This window comes from Sclerotinia sclerotiorum, genomic scaffold, assembly GCF_000146945.2.
Source record: "Sclerotinia sclerotiorum 1980 UF-70 scaffold_9 genomic scaffold, whole genome shotgun sequence".
Taxonomy (NCBI): domain Eukaryota; kingdom Fungi; phylum Ascomycota; class Leotiomycetes; order Helotiales; family Sclerotiniaceae; genus Sclerotinia; species Sclerotinia sclerotiorum.
The window spans coordinates 203267-225278 of NW_001820827.1; the positions used below are offsets into that span (position 1 = coordinate 203267).

The 22012-nt window shown below is 44.0% G+C and overlaps 7 protein-coding genes across 7 annotated transcripts; 5 read left to right on the plus strand and 2 right to left on the minus strand.

Annotated features, from left to right (window-relative positions):
* Positions 1–1609: 1609 nt before the first annotated feature.
* On the minus strand, positions 1610–2106 carry SS1G_07009 (hypothetical protein; the record flags this gene model as incomplete). Its single annotated transcript, XM_001591513.1, has 2 exons — positions 1610–1846; positions 1903–2106. The coding sequence occupies 2 exons, from the start codon at positions 2104–2106 to the stop codon at positions 1610–1612; spliced, it is 441 nt and encodes a 146-aa protein (XP_001591563.1).
* A 742-nt stretch (positions 2107–2848) lies between these two features.
* SS1G_07010 (hypothetical protein) lies at positions 2849–4283 on the plus strand (the record flags this gene model as incomplete). Its single annotated transcript, XM_001591514.1, has 3 exons — positions 2849–2898; positions 2965–3096; positions 3152–4283. 3 exons carry the CDS (start codon positions 2849–2851, stop codon positions 4281–4283), a joined length of 1314 nt encoding a protein of 437 aa, XP_001591564.1.
* Positions 4284–4553: 270 nt separating this feature from the next.
* SS1G_07011 (hypothetical protein) lies at positions 4554–6357 on the plus strand (the record flags this gene model as incomplete). The annotated part of the gene is made up of 3 exons (XM_001591515.1): positions 4554–5041; positions 5106–6129; positions 6190–6357. The coding sequence occupies 3 exons, from the start codon at positions 4554–4556 to the stop codon at positions 6355–6357; spliced, it is 1680 nt and encodes a 559-aa protein (XP_001591565.1).
* A 630-nt stretch (positions 6358–6987) lies between these two features.
* SS1G_07012 (hypothetical protein) lies at positions 6988–9276 on the plus strand (the record flags this gene model as incomplete). The annotated part of the gene is made up of 2 exons (XM_001591516.1): positions 6988–7275; positions 7330–9276. The coding sequence occupies 2 exons, from the start codon at positions 6988–6990 to the stop codon at positions 9274–9276; spliced, it is 2235 nt and encodes a 744-aa protein (XP_001591566.1).
* A 338-nt stretch (positions 9277–9614) lies between these two features.
* SS1G_07013 (hypothetical protein) lies at positions 9615–13316 on the minus strand (the record flags this gene model as incomplete). The annotated part of the gene is made up of 3 exons (XM_001591517.1): positions 9615–12632; positions 12682–13094; positions 13157–13316. The coding sequence occupies 3 exons, from the start codon at positions 13314–13316 to the stop codon at positions 9615–9617; spliced, it is 3591 nt and encodes a 1196-aa protein (XP_001591567.1).
* A 415-nt stretch (positions 13317–13731) lies between these two features.
* SS1G_07014 (hypothetical protein) lies at positions 13732–16125 on the plus strand (the record flags this gene model as incomplete). Its single annotated transcript, XM_001591518.1, has 3 exons — positions 13732–13858; positions 13909–14076; positions 14135–16125. 3 exons carry the CDS (start codon positions 13732–13734, stop codon positions 16123–16125), a joined length of 2286 nt encoding a protein of 761 aa, XP_001591568.1.
* A 3860-nt stretch (positions 16126–19985) lies between these two features.
* Positions 19986–20924, plus strand: SS1G_07015 (hypothetical protein; the record flags this gene model as incomplete). Its single annotated transcript, XM_001591519.1, has 3 exons — positions 19986–20199; positions 20264–20822; positions 20900–20924. The coding sequence occupies 3 exons, from the start codon at positions 19986–19988 to the stop codon at positions 20922–20924; spliced, it is 798 nt and encodes a 265-aa protein (XP_001591569.1).
* Positions 20925–22012: the final 1088 nt, after the last annotated feature.

The following is a 22012-nucleotide window of genomic DNA, read 5'->3' on the forward strand; positions in this document are numbered from 1 at the left end:
TGATTGGATTGCGATTAAAGCTTCTTTTGACTGTCTGAGCTTTTCGTCGAAAGAGATTTTTGGCAATTGAACCAAAGTTTATACTGCACCGATCGACACCGTGATGATGCGGTAATGTGGTGGTGAAAAGGTAAGATCTACTTATAATAAGACACCTAGTGACTGGTGTGAAGAAAGAAAAAGTTACCAAGGAGCTACCAGGTAAATAGTAGGGAGGTGAGTGATAAGTGAATAATTAAAAAAAATTACGAATTATGGGGGTTTTTGGCGGCTACTAAACTTCGAAAGGGACTTTTTTTCTAAAAATCCTTTCTAGCGGGTTCTTTCAATTGTTCTTGCAATTGTACACACGGATACCTGCCACTTGTACTCGAAGAAGAAATTATAGGCAAAATTGCGCGCATGTGAAAGAATAAACCTCTCGCTTGGAAGTAAGATTATAACTTTCGGGGAGGGCAATTAAAACGATACTTGACGGTATCAATTTAGGAGAATGGGTAGATTATTGTACAGAAGCATAGAAGCGTATATCATTAGCGAGTACAGGTAGCTAATGTATCTTCCAGGTCTGATATTGATCTTGCTTTTACTATCTCATAATAGATATTTGTATATACATTTATGACTTGTTAATGGTTAATGCAACTTGTCACTAAGGCGAAGAATGATTTTTAAGACATCGTGTAACTTCAGAACCTAAAGCCGCAGCCTAAAGAAGATCGTGCTCACGGAAGGTTTTAGATTGCGAATATCTAGTTCTATTTATTCAGTAAAAGATTTGCGTTAAATGGGTCGGCGTATCGCACGATCCTCCATATTTAATTGACTTATTGTGAGCACCCAACAAGCTACTGCTGCGGACGTGAAGTTGAGAAAGTCCATGTAGTCATCTCGTTGACTGTAGCCCCAGCCCTATGTCATGAGGCCGACTCATCTTCGACTACTTATACTCAATAGAAATGAATGGATAACCCCATTGTCTTGACGGAATGTTAAATCGGTGCTGAATTGAAAGCTGTCGAGGAATCTTGCATATAGCAAATGCACATGTCATTATTGAGACTTCAGCGATTGCTAAACAATATTGGTGGTTACACACAACCAAAGATTTGAAAGACAATGAAGTATTGGCGGAGCGGGCCGTGGGTCATTGAATGCCTTCAGAAGAATACAGAAACATAGTGGACCTTTGGTAAGTTTCTAGCGCTATTATTGTTCCACCGCAGAATAATACAGTGCAAGCAAGATCCCAAGGATTTGGTCCTGTCCTTTGTCAGGTCGTACATCTGACGACTATTGCTGTCCCACAAGTGACCGCGATACAAGCCTCGATGAAGACGCTTGGCCTATAAATCTTTGATCTTAGGTATTACCATCTTTGAGATGGCTTGAATAGCTCATTGGCATTTCTGGAACCGGCATTTGTACAACTGTAGGACGCACAATTATTAAGTTGTAGTTTGCTTTGCAAGAACCCGATTCTCGGTATCGTCCGCTCTCCTCGCACGAACTAGAATAATGTGTGTAGTAGCTGGTGCTTCATCTAAATTTGATGGTGTATTGGAGATAATGACGGCTTCGATTTAGGTGCCATTGGTACCTTTGACAATCATTTGATTTCAGTCTTTCGCACTTGTTCCATGACAATTTCCACCACCTTCTTGAAACCTTCCATCTCCTCCTCCACAGTTCCGCCCATTCCTGCACTTGCGAAACTAATAGAATTGCCAACGTAGACAGGCTTTCCTGTTTTGCGCGCCAACAATTTTGCAAGTCGGGTGGTGAACTCGACTGAGGATTCATAGACACACAACGGTGTAGAAAGTGGCTGACTAGCATTCATTCTCTAAACACATGTTAATGCGAAAATATGAAAGCAAAAACAAAAAGAGTTCGACTTACATTTGGAAGCGCATAGACGAACGAGCCTAGAGGTGGTGCTGTAGAAGTATCACCATTTAATGCCGTTGTGAGGAACAACAACAATGAAATTTTGTTGATTGTCAAGTGCAGATGAATATTGGTCTCTGGAGCTTTTGGAAGAGGAAACGTGATCTGGATAGGTGGTTGTGACGCGCCCATGAACGCTGTACTTGAATCCGCCATCTTTTACTGATGTTGCTAGGTATTGAGAGATGTTTGTGGTGGGAACGAGTAGATGTTCGACATTTTGGTTGGCGGGGTATACGTGGAGGACGGAACTGATACAGATACAACTTTACTACCATAACATTTTCATGCACTTCAACCCGTCAAATATATATAATCTTATACTAAACTCTTGTACAAACAAGCCGAATTCTGTTATGACTTGTTTAAACATCTTGGTTTACTTGTGATGTATTAATTATGATTTCAATTGGAAGATAGTTTTGACCTACAGAAGGTGCTGGAAAGCGGTGAAACATCAGTGGCGGCAAAATAAATGAATTTCGTCATTGCTTGATTTTGAGTTATTTGGATATTCATAAACGATCAATTCTTGACCACAATTTGAACCAGATATCTATTATCGTCTCCTTGATGGCGTATCGACTCGTCGCGGCGCATGCGACGCCTTCTCAATTGTCACGGGGAGGCGCTTACACTCTGCGAACCTCGTCCATTTTAGGGCAATCGCAGTGCATATGCCGGTGTCATAGACCTCGGAATTTTTCATCATCTGCAAGATATTATCGTCAGAACAACGAGTACAAGGAATCCTTTGGCACAAGATTACGGAGGGCTCTCAATGACACCAAAATAACATGGTACCATATACCTGTAGGATTGGGTATAGGCTTCCTAGGGCTTGTTCAGATATATCGGTTGAATGAGCGGGAGAAGGCAAAGAGAGAAGAAGACGATGATGGGATTGCCGATAGAGACTATCAAGGACGACCTAAAAAGAGAGAAAGGGTAAGGCCCTCAGGGCCATGGTATGTTATTTCCGGCGTTGCAAGTGTCTAGCTAACACAATTACAGGCAGGTTCAAGTAATGTCGACACTTCCTCTGAAAGCTATGTCAAGAATATGGGGCAGATTTAATGAATTGGAAATACCTTACTATTTGCGAGTACCTGGATTTAAATTATATTCTTTTATTTTTGGCGTTAAGTATGTGCACCTCTCAATCGCAAAAATATATAATCTCTAACTCTGTGTCTGCTAGCCTCTCTGAAGTGGCAGAACCTGATCTTCACGTATATCCTAATCTAGCTTCGTTCTTCTATCGCACCTTGAAGCCAGGAGCTCGCCCACTTCATCCGAACCCAAATGCATTGCTTTCCCCATCTGATGGTCGAATTCTCCAATTTGGTGTCATCGAAAGTGGTGAGGTAGAGCAAGTCAAGGGAATGACGTATAGTCTGGACGCCCTCCTTGGTACCAGTAAACCGGCCACCACTCCAAATCCTGCCGATCCTTCCAACATATTCACCCCCCCTCAAGATACCAAACCGAAACAAAGTAAGGCGAGATATAGTGACGGGGATGAAGAAATTATCAAGCAAGACGAAAAGTTCGCAACCGTCAATGGCATCTCATATACTCTTCCAAACCTACTCTCAGGGCCGCCCCAAGAGCAACCTGGAAAGAGCACAAGTGATGCCTCTACCACACCAAAGGCAGCCTCCGAAGCAGAAGTCCGCGCTGACCTTGCCCTTGGAGAAAAGCCGTGGTATTCTCGACTTACTTCCGAGAATAAGACCGCTTTGTACTATGTAGTTGTATACCTGGCACCTGGTGACTACCACCGTTTCCATTCTCCAACTGCGTGGGTTGTTGAGAAGCGACGTCATTTCGCTGGAGAGTTATACTCGGTATCTCCCTATCTTCAACGAACATTACCAGGGTTGTTCGTGTTGAATGAGCGGGTTGTACTTCTTGGCAGATGGAGGTGGGGCTTCTTCTCCTACATTCCTGTCGGTGCCACAAATGTGGGCTCCATTAAGATCAATTTTGATCGAGAACTACGAACAAATTCTTTAACAACAGATACTGCTGCCGACAGAGCTGCCGATGAAGCCGCGAAACGCGGGGAGTCTTATAGCGGGTTTGCTGAAGCCACTTACGAGGCTGCGAGTCCCATACTACACGGCCATGCCCTAAGGAGGGGTGAAGAAATGGGAGGGTTTCAGTTAGGAAGTACAGTCGTACTTGTGTTTGAGGCACCTAAAGGAGAGAGACCAAGTCTGGATGAAGGTTGGATGGGACAGAAGAGAAAAGGGGGCTGGAACTGGGCCATCGAGAAGGGTCAACGTGTTAAAATGGGCGAACAATTAGGATGGGTCGACGGAGCGTAACCTTGAAAAGGACAGTTGAGTGAGAATCTTGCAAAGATTACTCAAGCAGGTCAATGCACCTAGTAGATCATTCTCATGTAGGAATATTCGGAGTACTTGGTATCTATCTGAGTTGTCACAAGTGGCTTAGAATCAATCATAAGGGTCCTCAACCTTGATGGGTTGGCCATCAAGGTGCCTAATCACAAATCTTGTATATACTACCTACCTACATAGAATCCTTCGTTTTCTGTATCGATAACAATAAAAGATCTTCTGAAACTCACAACTATGTCAGCATTCCAAGACACCCATATTCATGATGTTCTCATCGTTGGCGGAGGCCCTTGCGGCCTTGCTGTCGCTGCACGTCTCTGTGAAAGCACACCCTCATCACTCTTTACCGACTCCGAACACCAACGTTATCACTGGATGAAAGCATCTTCGGCACGTCAAACATCTAAGCCTTTTAAAACAAGTCGTCGTTCTCACACAGCAAGCGATCGATTGGTACAAGGAGCGTCTTGCTGTAACGTTCTTGATATCGCTGTGCTGGACGCTCACGGCGACGAGTGGATGAGTGCTTGGAATGAGAGATTTAAGAAATTAGAGATTAGGTACTTGAGAAGTCCAATGTTCTTTCATCCGGATCCCAGAGACAGAGATGGTTTGAGGGGTTATGCGTGGAAGGAGGGGAGAGACAACGAACTTAAGGAGATTCATGGGGTTATTGGCAAAGAGTTGAGTAAACATCAGAGGAAACAGAAGATGAAAAAAAGGTATGCAGTTTTGAGGTCCCTGGTACACGAAATATCCTCAAAATAGTAATGCTAACTAATGCAGTGGTAAAAGCAGACAAGAAACTACATTTCTTGACGAGCGGGATCGACCTGATTATTTCAGGCCAAGTACCGCTCTCTTTAAGAGCTTTTGCGAAGACATTGTCAGTCGTTATGATCTGGGAAATGTTGTGGAAAGATCTGAAGTCAATTCCATCGATTATGAACCCAACGAATGCGCGGATTGTCCTGGTGTATTCACGCTTCAAACAGCAACTGGCACAAAACGAGCACGCATCGTTGTTTTTGCAGCAGGTGCTGCTTTAAACCCAGCTTTACCAGCTGACTGCCCATTCTCCCATGAAGGAAGCATAACTCACGCCCTTATTCCCTCATATCTCAGCTCGAGCGATAAACTCCTTCCTCCGCACATGGTCCGTAAAATCTCGCGCAAACAACAAACGAACCTACTCGTCGTAGGTGGCGGTCTTACTGGTGCCCAGATTGCAGATGCAGCACTCAAACACGGCGTCACAAAAGTATACCAGATAATGCGTGGACCACTCAAAGTCAAAGATTTCGATATGGAACTTGGATGGGTTGCAAAATTCAAGAATCACTTCCTTGCTCGCTACTGGAGTGCGGATTCTGATGAGGAGAGACTAGAAATGTATAAGGAAGCGAGGAACGGCGGAAGTGTCAACTCGGAGTACCACCATATTCTGAAAACCCATATTTCAAAAGGTCGGGTTTCCCTCCATGAATATACTAATATTACTTCCGCTTCCTGGGATTCTGTGTTGCAATCGTGGAAGGTGGAGACTTCTCCCGAGTTGTTGGATCTACCTGCATTCGATCATGTCATGTATGCAACAGGTTTTGATATCAATTTTGAGAAGATTGAAGCAGTCCAGCCGCTGATTAAGAAATATGGCATTGAGACAGTTGGAGGTTTTCCATGCTTGACGCATGATTTGAGTTGGAGTGACAAGGTACCATTCTTTGTTACTGGTAGATTAGCAAGTTTGAGGATGGGTCCGGCTTCACCAAATCTTGAAGGGGCAAGAATGGGTGCTGAGAGGATTGCCGTGAGTTTTCATTTTTCTTTGACTGTTCTGGGGTTATGAACAACTGCTAATTATCAATAGTGGAAGGTAGGTGAGCTTCTAGGACGTGGAGGGTCGGATAGCAAGGGTGGAAGACGTGACAGTGGTTATAGCAGTGTTGATGGAGAAAACGAAGGTGTTGATTTTAGAAGATTGGGTCTGGGGATTGAGAACCAATTTGATGTTTTAGATCAGAGCGACGATAATTGAGATCATATTAATGCATGATATCTATCGACAGCCATCATGATCAACGAGCTCTCAGTAGCTAACCTTAACTCATGCAATAGAATCTGATAATGCAAACATAAAAATAACCTGCACTGATATTGGTAGCTTTTTGAGAATCATGACCTACATTCTTTTTGTAAATATAGTTTGAAGAGGTCTTGGAATAACTACTAGGTAAAATAAGTAGTTTTTGAGTTCTTTACTGTTTAAGAATATTACGAAATAGTTTTAATATGCCTATTTTCGGACCATTTGTCATCCGGCGGACCTTTCGGCAGTGAATGGATGAGATAAGCATGTGTGGTCCCGAAACTTGCGACCAGATGTAGGATTACGAATTATTAACCTCGTAGCTCGCTCTACTTCAAACGTGAAATCATAATCTACCAACAAGACGGAAGACACCATTTGTTTTCAAAACAAGAAGACTTCTCCATATGCATTCTTCCATTTGCCTATGATCATATCAATTCATATTTGCTATGAGAGAAGCTACATCCTAAACCGAGCTATCTAGCATCTCACTCAATTCAATTTCCCGTCTCATGCTGGTTAGCCAGATCGCCAACATTAAGGACATATTTCGAACTTACACAATTAGCATTCATTATGTCTCAATCACTAGAGAATGAGGCTGCTAGTGATGTGCTCATAAAGGACGAGGAACAATCAACATTACCAACTTTCACTCTTTCCATCGTCTCTCCTTCAACAGAGGTCGCAAGCCCATTGACTTTTCCCCAATTGTTACCGAGCACCACAGTACAAGAATTGAAGGCAAAGATTAGAGATGTTGTGCAATCAAAGCCGACCGACTCAGCCCAACGGCTGATTCATCGTGGTCGAATGCTGGAGAGGGGATCACAGACAATGTTAGAAATCTTTGGTCAAGAGAGCGTGAGAATATGTTTGCCCACACAATTTAATACGCTTGCTGACTCTATGCTTTAGCTATCAAGTCTGGATACTCAAACTCTTCACCTCGTTCTCCGGCCTGCCCCTCTAGAAGCAACTTCGACGGGAAGCGCAGATCCCACAACACAAAATAACCCCTCGAATATACCCATTCCTCGCAGTAGGACCCCTCCACCTCCGCTGCGTGCGCTGGGCGCGCAGCAACTCCGTGATTTCCACCATGTTGCACATACATATCAGACGAGGACGGAAAGGTTGCAGCAATTACAAAGGGACACAGAGCGCTTGCAGCAGGAACTTGAAGCAGGCACTCGGGCTTATCAATCGCATGTTGGACGTCGCATTAATTTAGGAAATAATATGCCGGCACCGCCCGCTGTCCCTCAAAATCCGTATGGACCTCCGGCCGCAAATCATACCTCAATTCAACAACTCATTGCGCAGCATCAACAACAAAGGCGAGCTTTAGCAGGACTTACGGCACAGGACTTGGGCGGAGAAGGAAACATGTTTACGGCTCTAGACGAAGTGAACTCTGGTAGATCCACACCCCAATTTAGGACACCCGAACATAGCGCTACTTATACTCGGGAAGGTGTCGGCCCAAATGGAGAGAGATGGCAAGTGACGGTAAACGAGACTACAACCACAATCCCCGCAGGAACATTTCGATCCGGTGAGAGGCATAACCCATTTCGACCACCCGAGAGACATAGCTATGGACAACACCCTTCACCTTCAGGGGCGAACTCGGGAAACCCTGCGTTAGATTTACAGAACATGTTGCGAAACGTAGATAGGTCAAGGGCTTCATCAACTCCTCCATCGGCGCAACCCGAAACTCAAACTCCTCCATCATCTACCACTGCACCTGCGACCACATCTGCTCCTAGCACACCTTTGACCACTGCGTCTCCCAACCCATTAGCGAGAGTGTCTGTACCAAACTTGACTGCAACCACCCCAGCAACTTCCACCGGAATCACATCTTCCCCATCTTTGGAGCCCATGGTCTATATACTCAGCTCTCCCTCAGGGCCTCGCGCACTTTTAATAAACAATGCCGAGACTTTCTATACACCACGTCCTTCAAGAGCTCGTCATGGTGTTGGTGACCGTGATCTATTTGGCTTCCCCGAGTATCGCAATAGAAATGCACAAAGGGCTAGGATGGGGCGTGTAAACCGACCACGAGCAGATGAAGCACCCCCTGTTGAATTTGCACCTCTTCACAATCGGATTCAAAGACCAGCTGTGCCTATCGCGCTCCAGTTGTTCAATATGCTTTGGTTGGTCGTTAGACTAGTGGGATTCGTGTGGTTCTTCACTTCTGGAAATAGTAGTTGGTCAAGATTCCTGATGATGAGTGGACTTGCAATAGTTGTCTTCCTTATCAACACAGGAGTTCTTATTGGTGTTTTCAACGGGGTTGCGGAGCAATTCTGGGGCCCAATCAGAAGACACCTAGAAAACTTGATTCCACTGGCTGGACCTGATGCGGCCCTTGTACCTGCAGCAAACGCTGGAGTTGTGCCTCAGAACGGAGCGGTGGGAGCGGGTCCCCAGGCTCGATTACCACATGGCCAACTTGATGAGTCTCAAGTTGCGGCAAGAATACTCGAGCAACAGCGACATAGACAAGCACAACCAGGCTGGCTCCTCGCCCAGATCCGGAGGGCAGAACATGCTGCGCTTCTCTTTGTGGCGAGTCTCATTCCTGGTGTTGGAGAAAGACATATTGCTGCTCGGGATAATGCGGCAAGAGAAGTTGAGGCGGCGGTGGCCGAGGCAGAAAGGCGTCGCGCTGAAGCAGAGAATGCGGGAAGTGATGTTGTAGAACGTGAAGAGGGCGCCAATGAAGGAAATCATGACGAACAGCAGCCTGAAGGAGCCGTTGGAGAAGGAGACATAAGCGGTGAGAATCCTAGGCCAAATGCTGAGGTAGAGCGCGAAGCACCTCCTGCACAACCTCTGCTTGTTTGAGAGTCGTTGCTTGTTGGATTTTGACGCGTATGGCTGTTCACACACGGAGCGAGGCTAGAGCGGAATCTTTCTTGGAGATTTCTCTTATTTCCTTAGGTGGACGTATTTTGTACGAGTTTACCTCTCCAGCGAAGACTTTAATGATGAAATAGTAGCGTAGGCTGAATACCTTGATACCAATATAAAATTATTCTTACAGACAATAGCAAATGAACAATGCCAAGTAACTCATTAGTATTTGATTTCTAACTACGAAATGATAATAACTTTTTCATGACATCTTCTATCTGCAACAGCCACCCACGAACTATGTGCACATATATATCTATCTCTCCATACTATCCCCCTCCTTCCGCCTCCACCGCAATTTTCGGACCCATCTCTCTCACCCTATCAACCAGCACCACACTCGTCTTTAAATTATCCGCACCACTCAACGCCTTGACAACCATTGTCTCACTCCTCTCTCTCACAATGCACCTCAGCGCACTAACCAGAAACCCGCTCACCAACTCCACACTCCACGTATCGGGTATCATACCCAACACATCACCCACATCAAACCAGCCGCCAAAACGCTCGAGTAGGGAACTAGTTTGCTCGACGCGATTACTGAGATCATCTATTTTTAAGAATTCAGCGAGGAGTGAGTGAAAGAGCGCGGCTTGTTCGGAACGCGTGGGAAGGGTTGCGGGGGAGAGCGTGCCGGAGATGGGATGGTAGATGCTAGAGCCGCCGAGGAGACAGTAATTTATGGCTGTATCGTAGTCGCCGAGGCCGTGGGTCAAAAGACGGAGCGCTTCTTCGTGGTGCGATTGGCGGCCGTCAAGGATGATGATCTCCGGGACGAGTTCTTGGGTGTATGGTGCGATGCGGGCGAGGATGGCGGCGACGTCGTATTGGGATGCGGAACCTTGGCTGCCGCCTAGGAGTTGGAGGAGACGGAGACGACTGTGCCACCATTCTTCGTTGAGGGGGTTTTCGGTGATGAACTGGCGGTAGGTGGGTTTGGGTGGGCGGAGGGCTCGGTAGGACTCATAGGTTTGGATGAGGATCGCTCGAGCTTCGGGTGACTCCTCTAATTTGGTGGTGACTATGTCGAGATAATATGCAATAAGTTCGTTAATATACTCTGAATGATGCTTTGAAAAAACCAAATACTCGAGGAAATCCTTCACCGCACCAGGCGCCCCCTCGCGTAATATCTTGAGAGCTTGTGTGGGCTCAAATCTAACTCGACTTTGCCCATCCGCGAAGACTTGAACACCGAGTTTGGGATTTCTAGATGCCAGCCAAACACCATATTCCCGCACAAGATTAGGGTTTCGAACATTGATTAAATATTTTCGTACTTCGTTCTCCCCATCGAGGAGCTCTCCCCCTTCATCTTCTTCTCCCTCGACGATCCTCTTCCACGTGCCTAATACTTCTTCAGTCATCTTTCTACTTTGGTACAAACGACTGAGAACGTATAAACGGTTATAGAATTGAAACAGCGATATTGCTCGCTCAAAACAATCCACACCATGATCCACCAGGTTGTTCAGTTCTGCTCGGATTGATTTAGCTCTAGCTGGTCCACGAGGAGATGATATATCCATTTGTAGTAACACAATCAAGAGGGCAGCATCAACACTTTTGAAAACCTCAGTTTCATTCGAAATGCTGCCGAATCCTTTCTTTCTGCGCCACGAGAGCAAGAATCTTCTCAAAAATCGAAGGATTTGTTCAGGCATTATGCTATGTTTCTTTGAACTTTGGCTATCCCAAACTCCATTTGTGTTTGTTATGAAGTTGTCTGCAGCCTCCTTTAAGCCACCGTGAACCCAGATACCCGTCTTCCCTTCAATTATCTCGTTTCGTAAAATGGGAACAATAGCAAGAACCACCCTAGGGTCAAGGCTACCCTCTAGAAGAGCCTCTTCGGCAGCCCCATATTCGGTCTCCGTAGCTTCATCCACTGGGGCCGTCAACAGGCTTATTAGAATGAGAAATCCAATCTTCTGTCGGATATAGCCTAAGCTAACAAATTCGGTCTCTGTCTTGGCTTCTTGACCACGTAAAGAATTCATCATTTCAATGGCTTTCCTTCTGTTGAGGTAAGGTATTCCTTCATCCCCAGTCTCCAAACCAAGTTCCGCATCAAGACGGAGGGCAAGTGGATTCCGAATTGCCCACCATACATTTTTTCCGGACCAAGTAACGACGCGTGCTCGTGATTTTCCCAGTCTCTGAGCAAATTGTTGCTCCTCTTCGTTGCGACGGGCTTCCCAGCCTGGCGAGAGCGATTCTTCAAAAAGTTCCCTCTCGCCTGAAACTCTCTGTAGTGAAATTGCCGTTGGAGAATCTGTGCTCTTCAGAGATAGAGTGGATGTGTTCAGAGATTTCAGTGCGAAAGGTTGAAAACGCTTTAGCCGAAGTTTGTCGACCACATCATCAAAATAAATATCCCCAGGCTGAATTACTGTTCTTAATCCAATCTTGTGTCCTGCTTCATCATCACTCACTGCATCAGATGGTGGCACTTCCAACCAAAACTTCTGTATAGCATCCTCCCCAGGATCCAAGTCCCATCGTTGAATTTCAATCCCGTGTCGTAGCACATCGCCATCTTCAAATGCCATGGAAGCAAGCACATATCCTTCCTCCTCATCTTCCATTGTATTAGGGACAGGCTCGACATCCACACCACGACCATCCACAACAATCTCGTCAGGATACTTTGCAAAGTCTAATGTTGACCTAGTAACGTCACCCTCCAGGTTTACAAACATGCCAACTCCATGATCACGTGGACCGGTGCCTGTGACTAGAAGGAACTCCTGCGGGGAGGGTGAAACTATATGGGGCTTTAAGTATACAGGTGCGGTAGAAGATGTAGGAGCCTGAGCGTCGGCCACTGAGGGTTCGGCTGGTGGAGGTGGTAAGGGCTTCTCAGGGCTAGGTTCGCCTTCCGTAGAGTCCGACGGACCGGCCGTTACTACAGGTGAAGCCTCTCGGAACAAGGGATCAGGGGTACCTCGTCCAGAACGATCTCCGCTTGCAGCTCGTAGACTGTCTCGCCGCGCACCGGCTTTGGAAGCACCAAGACTTGTACCTCTTCCGTGAGTTCGGTCATCAGATGAGCCCGTATGAGTCAGTGATGTATTTCGTGAAAGTCCACCCCCACTATTACCAGATATATCCTCGACCTGCCCACCCACATTACCCGATTCGGAATCATCTGAGGACGATATAGGAAAGAGGGGTATCTTCAATTGACGATCGACATCAAGTAAAGCGTACGACTTGGAATCTGCGACACAAGCATAAGAATCACGGCGAATGGATATAGTGCTTCCAGCAAAATCTATTTTCTATTGGTACATCAGTCTAGCACTTATGCACGGCCTCGACTAAACGTACCCTCACAGGTCGAGGATCTTCCCCAATTCTCACAACTCTCATCTTCTTGTTTAGCGAAACAAGCACTGTAACGCCTCCGCCATCTTGGTCAGGGGTTATGATATCTGTATTCAAATCTATGCCACCAATCCAGTTGCAAGGCCTAATCTGTGTTGTCCCGAATACTGGGCTTAATTCTGGCAAGGAATAGAAGGTAACTGTCCAGTTGCACAATATACAAGCTTTGTTGACTTTAGGAAGCAGTAGAATCTGTTGGACACCAGGTCTTTCTCGGGTAGATAGCTCATGGTAGGCAGGAGGTAGTCTCGAGGCTAAAATATAAGAGGGCTTTCCTGAGATATCGGCAGGATCCGGGGGAATCTGTACGAAATGAAGGATTTCAGAGGCCGAAGTTCCAATATATAGATTCCGATCTGCGGATATACATTAGCAATACAATCAGACAGTCTATAATATAAAGAGGGCAGCAACTTACCTAAGAATTCCACACAATTAATCTCAATATCCGTTCTATCCCCATCTGCAGACAAGGGCAGGTCCTCAATCAGGCTGCGTAGAACATAAGGACCATTTTCCGGAACTCTTCGTTTCCTTTTCCGCGGACTCAAAATATCTTCTGGATCAGTTGAAGCCATTATCAAAGGCTTACTGTCGACTTGTAATTATCATGGCCAGTGCCAAAGTACTCACTCATGGCCGTTGAGCTTTTCCGGCGCATTGGATGATAGGTAGTTATCAATGGGTTTAGACTCTCATGCCTGTGGGAAGGCTGCCATTACAGGGATGCTCATTCGCCAAGGGACACCCACCAGTGAACCTTGACCCTGAAGCTTGGTCATCCAATCAGCATTAACGAACACCTTGCACCGGGCATCATGGCTCTAAATATTACTTGAGGCTTACTATTAGAACTTACTCTTCGAAACATTATTCTGTTGCTTCCGTTACATCAAGATAAATATACCCCCGGGGCACTTTTATGACTTTACCTTAAGACTACACTACTTCACTTCAGCAAATGGTTATAATCCTTTGCGTGTCGATACTGCGATGACCGACTTCGCAGAATCAGCACTGGCAGCTTCGGTGTCAAGTCCTCCGTCTCAGCCTGCAGATCATATAGCTCCAGGACAAGATGGGGACAATAAATTTCAAAAGGCAATATCGGCGTGGAGGAGTGAGTCCCTGATGTTACAGGACTTCAAAACTCGTGCTAATCATCAACAGCTATTGACCTTACCTCCATGATTCCATCCCTTGACAATACCGCATCCGAAATCGTTCAATATCAGAGGGACTCAACTGTGCAGCGCAAGGAATTGGCACAGAAGACGAAAGATTTCCGCAAGTTGGACGACTCAAATAAACTATCTGAAATCAAAGGATTACTAAAAGGTTGGTCTTTTCTAGGATGCGCAATACTTTGCCCTACTGACACAAATATCTGCTATAGCATATCAAACCTTCATAGATCTCCTGACAAACCATTCCAAATCTACGAATTCGGCCTTCCTACAAGTGTATTCATCTCTATCCGAGGCCCCAGATCCATACCCTTTGCTGGAAGCATCTGTCGATTCATTACTGCTATCCGAGGATACGCTCCCTAAGATTACACAAGAGAATGAACATCTTCAAAAGAGTGTCAGTAAACTCACGACTCAATTGGAGGATACGGAATCCAGATTAGAAGCGGAAAGAATAACGCGCAAGAATTTGGAGGAAGGTCTAGAAACCAAGGTCAAAGATGTCGAAACTTCTTGGGCCGCTGTGCTGGAGGAGAAAAAGGACAATTGGGAAGCAAAGGAGAAATCATTAGAAGAAAAGGTGGAAAACCAAGACCGTTTGTTGAGCGAAATCAAGGCAAGCTATGAGGTCAACCAGCGTTTGGGACAATCCGAGAATGCTGATGCAGATGGAGGTCGCGGGCATGTTACGAGTGCAGAATTGGAGATGGTCACATCAGATTTGGAGCGTACGAGTGTCCGTTTAGCAGAAGTCGAAGCTCGAAATGAGCAATTGCGAATAGAATTAGCTCAGTCAGCTTCACAAGTTCCAAGCCAGCCAGCATTGGCTTTGGAAGACGAACCCGCCTACATGCGCTTAAGATCGGAAAACTCATCGTTGTTAAGGAAATTAGATGCTGCAAGAGTGGAAAGAGATGCAAAGAAGCGAGATCTTGATACTAAGCTCCGAAGCTTAGAGAGGGAGATTGGAATGCTCAAAGAAGAACGCGATTCACTGAAGACCAAAGTCCAAAAGTGGAGTGATTATGAAGACGTGAAGCAGGAACTGGAGGTTTTGAAGAGTATCGAATTTTCTATGGGAGATGACGATGAAACACAAGACAATGGGGCTAGTTCAACTACGCCAGAACCGACAGGAAATGGTTCTGGAAAAGTGAAAGGGGAGACATTAGAGCAGCTTCTTCTTGCTAGGAACAAGAAATTGGGTGACGAACTCACAGTCCTGAGAGTTTCACATCAAGATCTACAGAGTCGCTTGCAAAATATGCAGGAAACTCTTTCTACGACCAATGCCGAGTTGGAAAAGTCGCAAACTTTGGTCACTACATTAGAGAATGACCTGACAAACATGCAAAACGGGGTGAGCGCCTATCCTTCTGCTCCTTCTGTGGCTGGAACGTATTCAAGCCGTTATCCTCAGTCAGCAATCGGCCAGTTTGCGTCAAGGAACCGCAAAATATCTCCTACATCATCAATTATATCTGGATTTGATCCTAGAACGCCTATGGGCAGCACACCTGTGGATGTTCTTAGATCTGGCGAGCCTGTAGGGGGAGGTTCGGGTATTCTTCCCATGGTTACCGCGCAGCGTGATCGATTCAAGAAGCGCAACTCGGAATTAGAGAATGAGCTTTCCGAAAGCCATCGCACGGTGTCATCACTTAGGCAGGAGATCTCTGCCTTGCAGAAAGATAATCTGAATCTGTATGAAAAGACAAGATACGTGTCAACATATAATCGAGCAGGGCCAACAGCTTCATCGGCGTCCTCTTATGCTACCAACCCTAATCCTTCCACGGTACAAATATCCTCATCGACATCTTCTGGTCTCGCCTTGAATCGATACCGTTCAGCATATGAATCCAACATTTCGCCCTTTGCTGCATTCCGTGGGCGAGAATCAGCTCGAGCGTATAAACGTATGAGTTTACCGGAAAGGATAGTATTCTCAATCACAAGAATGGTATTAGCAACTAGAACTAGCCGAAACTTATTCGCAGGTTATTGCGTGGCTCTTCATTTAATGGTGTTCTTTTCATTATATTGGTTAGGTAGTGTTGATGTCGATCAGCATGGAAGTCATCTAGGTCAAGCGGCTCTTGCAGCCGCTGGGGGTGCTAAAGGAATGGTCGATGCTGGGAACGATGCTGCGCATGGTGATTGGCATCAGGAGGGATTTAATGGGAAGGTATCTTGATGAATGATTAGATGAACAAAATAATATGTTGTACTATCATGTGATAATAGAGGCTATTTGCCAATTTCTTCTTCTAATGCATTCATTATTGATTGCTAGATTTCGTCATACTGTAGATCTGCCGTTCATCTGAGGACGAATGAATTGTGATAAGTGTACTAGATGTGGCGTATGATTATCTCTAGAGTGTTTCTAGTCGCAATTTTTCAATGTATCTTCAAGAAACTAATAGCGGTAGCGGTAGCGGTAGAGGTAGAGGTAGTGGTAGTGGTAGTGGTAGCGGTTACTCTAATGAGTCTATTCCCTAAATGTGGAGCCATCTAGATAGAATTGACATCTCCGTAATTCATAAATACTAATTCCTTATCAGATTCATACCTCTAGGTAATGATTTATTTGTCACGAATCACGAGTATTATAACACAATAAAAGCAAGTACGGCGGTTTGGGCCGCTGTTTCCGAGGGGGTCCTTATCGATAAGGAATCCTAGGACAAGTGTCCTAGGATAAAATATGTCCCAGGATAATTAGTATCTTAGGACAAAACGATTAGGCAACCATGTAGGCTTAGGACAAGTGTCCTAGGACGTTATTCGTCCTAGAATAGAATGTCCTAGGATAATATTTGTCCCAGGACAATTATCCTAAAAGCTATATTATCCTAGGATCAGAATCGTTCCAGGATTAATGTCCTAAGGCCTTTAAAGGATCACGTGATGGATAGACTAGATAGCTTAGTCTATCCAGTCTAGGGGATAGCCCAGGTAGACCAGTTTATCTAGGCTATCCAATAGTATTCAGAAGTATATAATTAAGATAGTTTCATAGTCTAAAAGCTTCGTGCTCAATTCAGTTATCAATTAGTTTATCTATATTCTACTTGATCTAGTAACGACTTCACTTCCAAATGAATACCAGTGATAAAGCCTTAACCCACAACTACCAACCAGACGAAACCTCAGGCAGCCGCTGCCTCCAGTACAGTATCGTTACATTATTTATTTATTTATTTATTTATTTAGGTAGGTATTCATTGGTTGGATCGTAGATCGTAGATTGTAGATCTCATATCGGTATCTCATTGTTACGACGGCTTCGGATCTCGTATCATGTGACCAATTATGTAATCACATGGTCCCTTAGATCCCCTCGGTCTCTTGATCGAAGGGACCGAGGGGACCAAGGGGACGATTAGCATGAAGGTCTATATAACTAAGATGGATTTCCTTTGTATAGAGCTTCGTGCTCAAGATCAATCATTTAGTATACTCTACTATTAGTTACGAATTGCATTATTGTCATTACTTTAAGTCCCTGCTTGACGCCTAGTTATAAACCACCTCGAGAGCCTAGAGCACTTCCACGTGATCTAGACGGCAAACCTCGTAACACTCATATCTTTCAAATTCAATAGTCTGCGTGGATGGATGGATGTATGTTTATTTATTTATAGATCTTTTTACTTAGGCGCCCGGATCATGTAGATAGACCAATCGGGGATTTTTGGGTGTGGGGGTTTGGTTTTAGAACCTTGTACGTCCGTAAGGTTATGTGTCTAAAAATAATACTTTTTTTTTATGGGGATAGCTTCGGTTGGGGAGGTGGAGAGTCCGTGGATTTTGGGAAGAGAGCATGCCGGTTGTAGATTACAGAATTTGGGGCTTCTTTCTGTTCTGTGTTGTCTGGAAATATAGTGCACTATGAAAGAATATTTGATACATAGGTATGGAGAAGAGAGTGTATTATGGGAGTATGCGATGCGATGCGATGTGTATATATATAATATATAATATATAATATAAGAGATAGCTTTACGGGTTTTATGGTTATGGGGGTATCGACGCTATAGTAGTTTCTGTAATCTTTCACTTTAAGGGAATATGGATTAAGGCATTGAGCAAATTGCGGAGGAGAGCTAGTTCCTATTAAATCAAACTTTCATCGGATAAGTAATAGATAGATAGGGGAGTGACGCGGGGCAGTTTACTTTAGTTTAGTTGTTGATATATCGCTAAGTTAGCTTTAATTTGTTCATTTCTTAATATGAATTAGACCTTTTTGATTCTTGGTTCTTACTGCAGATACATATACATATACAGATACAAATGCAGATCTGTGAAAATCTCCATTGGTTCAAGACGCGCATCTAACAGTTGGTTGAATGATGACTCGATTGTTAAGAAATGGGTTGGTGGAAGGTCGGTCTTACTGTATGGGGCTTTGGTAACCTTTCTCTCGGGATGGTAAGGTAAGATTATGATTATGGTAGTAGAAAAAGAAACCCGAGTTTATGGTTGAGAGGATTATGGTATGTGGGCTTTTCATTCTTTAGAGGGGTGTCTGTTAAGGTGCTGATTTTGATCAAGATCAAAATCATGGTTTCTTATCTTGTGGATGAGTAGCCCTTATATTGTGCTTAGTTCATCCCGCTATATATATATATATATGCGAGGAGATGTGAAATACTTACTACTGCACACTTTTATTATTGCTTCACAAGTTTCTATCTTCATCCGGGCATGAAGATATATTGCGAAGATGCACTTGCGATGTATTTATGAACAGCAGGTTTTATTATATGGTACGACATGTTGTAGAACGATTGAATAAAGAAATAGCTGGAGGATATGATTCGATGAGTGGTTATACGTACGGCTAGAACTAGTTATCATGAGGTGTGCGAATATTTTATAATAGACATACCAACTACAACAGAATAAGCAGATCGATAAAGACATCCATCAGCCCTCTTCCATCATCAATAATCCTCATCTCAGAAATCCACTAATAATTCATCCCAAGATCTGCAGCTGATAGCCGCGATGGAAATCTATAACAAGATTGCCGTAGTAGTGTACCAAGAATTAATTCAGAACATTAAATACCTACCTAGTACACAACATATTAGAACAATAATCATCCACCATTCCTATCGTTTTACCAAGAAAAATATAAAATCTGCGCATGTTCTATATCTAGAGATAGACCAAAACGCTCTGATGATCGGTTGAGTATTCCTTCCCATGTACACTCTAAGCGTATCGGCATCCAATCTAATCCACAATTCAACACTTAGACTCCAAGACATCCGTCAAGTAAAAAACATCAAGAACCAATCACCCGTAAATCTGCAAAATGATCAGAGACTGCCATGCAACAGTTACATTATGCCCCTGCGTAGAAACCAGGATCGAACTGCGAGACACAGGGATAGAATAGACGATATATCCAAACTAATGCTACTTCACCCCCGCATCAATTCTTTCGACTGGTCCGTGAGGCCTGTCTTGCCGCCAAACAAAAATATTGAGCCTGCTGGTCCTACTTTTCCGTCTGGGGAGTCGGGACTGGGTGGACTCGGGAATCAATCCAATCCATAAATTAATCTTACCATCTTTGATGATTTTCCTTTTTCCCGCTTGTTCGAAATTGTATAGTTACATCTTTCGTACATGGTGGTAAGCGGCTGTTTTCCAGGTTTAGTATCATCCAAGGTGCGCATGTCATGCTTATGGCCAATCGTGCCAATGTGTTTGTTGTATAAGACGCCTGCTGAGCGCCTGTGAGATATGAATTTGGATATCCAGTTATTCATCTTCAACAGTTTGAACTTCTTGCTGCGCTTGAGAAGTATTTTATGCCTATTTGTTAGTTTCTTGTTTCCATTGGCTTCATAGATTCTGTATATTCGACTTTTCATCGAGGGATAATTCTGCCTCGCCTCGTCATATTTATTTATCCATCTCTTTCATAAAGTGTGGGATTAGACGTCTCGGTTTCTTTCCTTCTGGATCTTCTCCGCTTTAATATCTCTTACCTCTTACTTCTGCGACCATTCCTCGTCCCAATTCATATTCATCATGGTTTCTTCATCTTTCCTTTGGGCCATCTTTGCTCTGGGAGCAACGGCTCTTCCAGCCCCAACCTATACCTTTTCATCTGGTGCTGCACATCCCGCCGAAAAACAAGTGATATCCGAATACTTCGACATGTTGGGTCAAAAAGTTCAAGCAGGAAGAAAAATGTCTCACGCTCCAGTGTGCAATCTCAACAAGGCCGTTCAACCAGTTTTATGTATGCTCTCCTCACTCTCCAACCCTTTCACATAAAGTCCTCAAAACTAATTCAACCACCGCAGCTCCAACACCAATGCCTGGTCCCTCAAAAGGTCTAACCTTAAAACACGTCGCCATCGGCCGCGGAACACAAAACTACACCTGCAGCACCAACGCAACAGCAGCACCCACCGCCGTCGGCGCAGTAGCAACCCTCTTCAACGCCTCCTGCATCGCATCCACCTATCCAGATCTCCTCTCCATCCTCCCCAACGTAGCCCTCCAATTCGATCTCAATCTCGCCGCATCCTCTACTCAGAACCTCAATCCCGCCGACCTCATGATGAGCGGCCACCATTTCTTCACCAATTCATCCACACCATTCTTCGATCTCAACACCAAAAATTGGAAATTAGGTCGAGGAGGCTTCTCGAAAACAGATGGTCTAGCTGCTCCCGTTGGCGCATCCGTCGGCCAGAATAATAAAGGATATGGAGCAGTAGCCTGGTTAAAATTATCCGCTAGAGACGGCGCAACTGGTGGTCTACAGGAGGTTTACCGCGTTAATACTGCGGGGGGGAATCCACCAACGACTTGTAAGGATAATTTGGGGAGTAGCTTTGATGTGCAATATGCTGCTGAGTATGTTACACCTTTCCTTTCCACTACTTAATTTTTTTTATTGGTAATTATATGAACAATGTACTAACATCACCCAGATACTGGTTCTACGAAGAATCATAAAAGTCACCATATCTCTTAGACACCTACCTACCCACCTACTTACTCGTCTAAAAATCATAACATCACGAACAAAAAGAACACATATAACGATAGTTAGGAAGTCAATCGATAGGAATAGATAATGCATATCATATTTCCTGTTCTTTTCTTTCCGACTATATCCTTCCTTTCTTACTCATTCATTCAACCAAACCCGGTAGGCGTACGCGTCTACTCGAGTATCCATCTATCCATCCATCAATCTATGCATTCAACCGGCGTAAAGGCAGGATGAGGGAGGTTACATATCTAGTACCTAGTACCTATTATTTATTTATTTGTTATTTTTCTCTTTTATTTATTTTTTTCGAGGGGGTTTCTTCGTATAAGAGACATCAGATTTATGTTTATGCTTCTCTTTTGGTTTTGATATCCCATTTGTTGCGCAAGGAAGGAAGGAAGGTATGGAGCTAGGAATGAATAAATGAGAGAAGAAAAGAAGAAGAGAAGGAATAGGGCAAATCATTCATATGATATGCTATGCTGTGAAACGATAGGATAGGGTACGAACTCAATTAAACAAATCAGAAATAACAAATCAAATCATTTATAATGAAAATGAAAATGAAAATGAAAATGAAAATGAAAATGAAAATGAAAATGAAAATGAAAATGAAAATGAAAATGAAAATGAAAATGAAAATGAAAATGAAAATGAAAATGAAAATGAAAATGAAAATGAAAATGAAAATGAAAATGAAAAAGAGATTTAATTTCAAATATACAAATATGTTACGACGGGCTACACAACTACCAAGGCACGTGATCACAAATGATCAGTAGTGATCATTAAGGATCACTAAGGATCACGATATAGATGATCACTAATGATCATGAAGGATCACTAGTAATCATGGAAGCATGAAGAACTATATAATCAAGATGGATTTCCTTTGTATAGAGCTTCGTGCTCAAGATCAATCATTTAGTATATCCTACTATTAGTTACGAATTGCATATCATTATTGTCATTACTTAAGTCCCTGCTTGACGCCTAGTTATAACCCTCCACGAGAGCCTAGAGCACTTCCACGTGATCTAGACGGCAA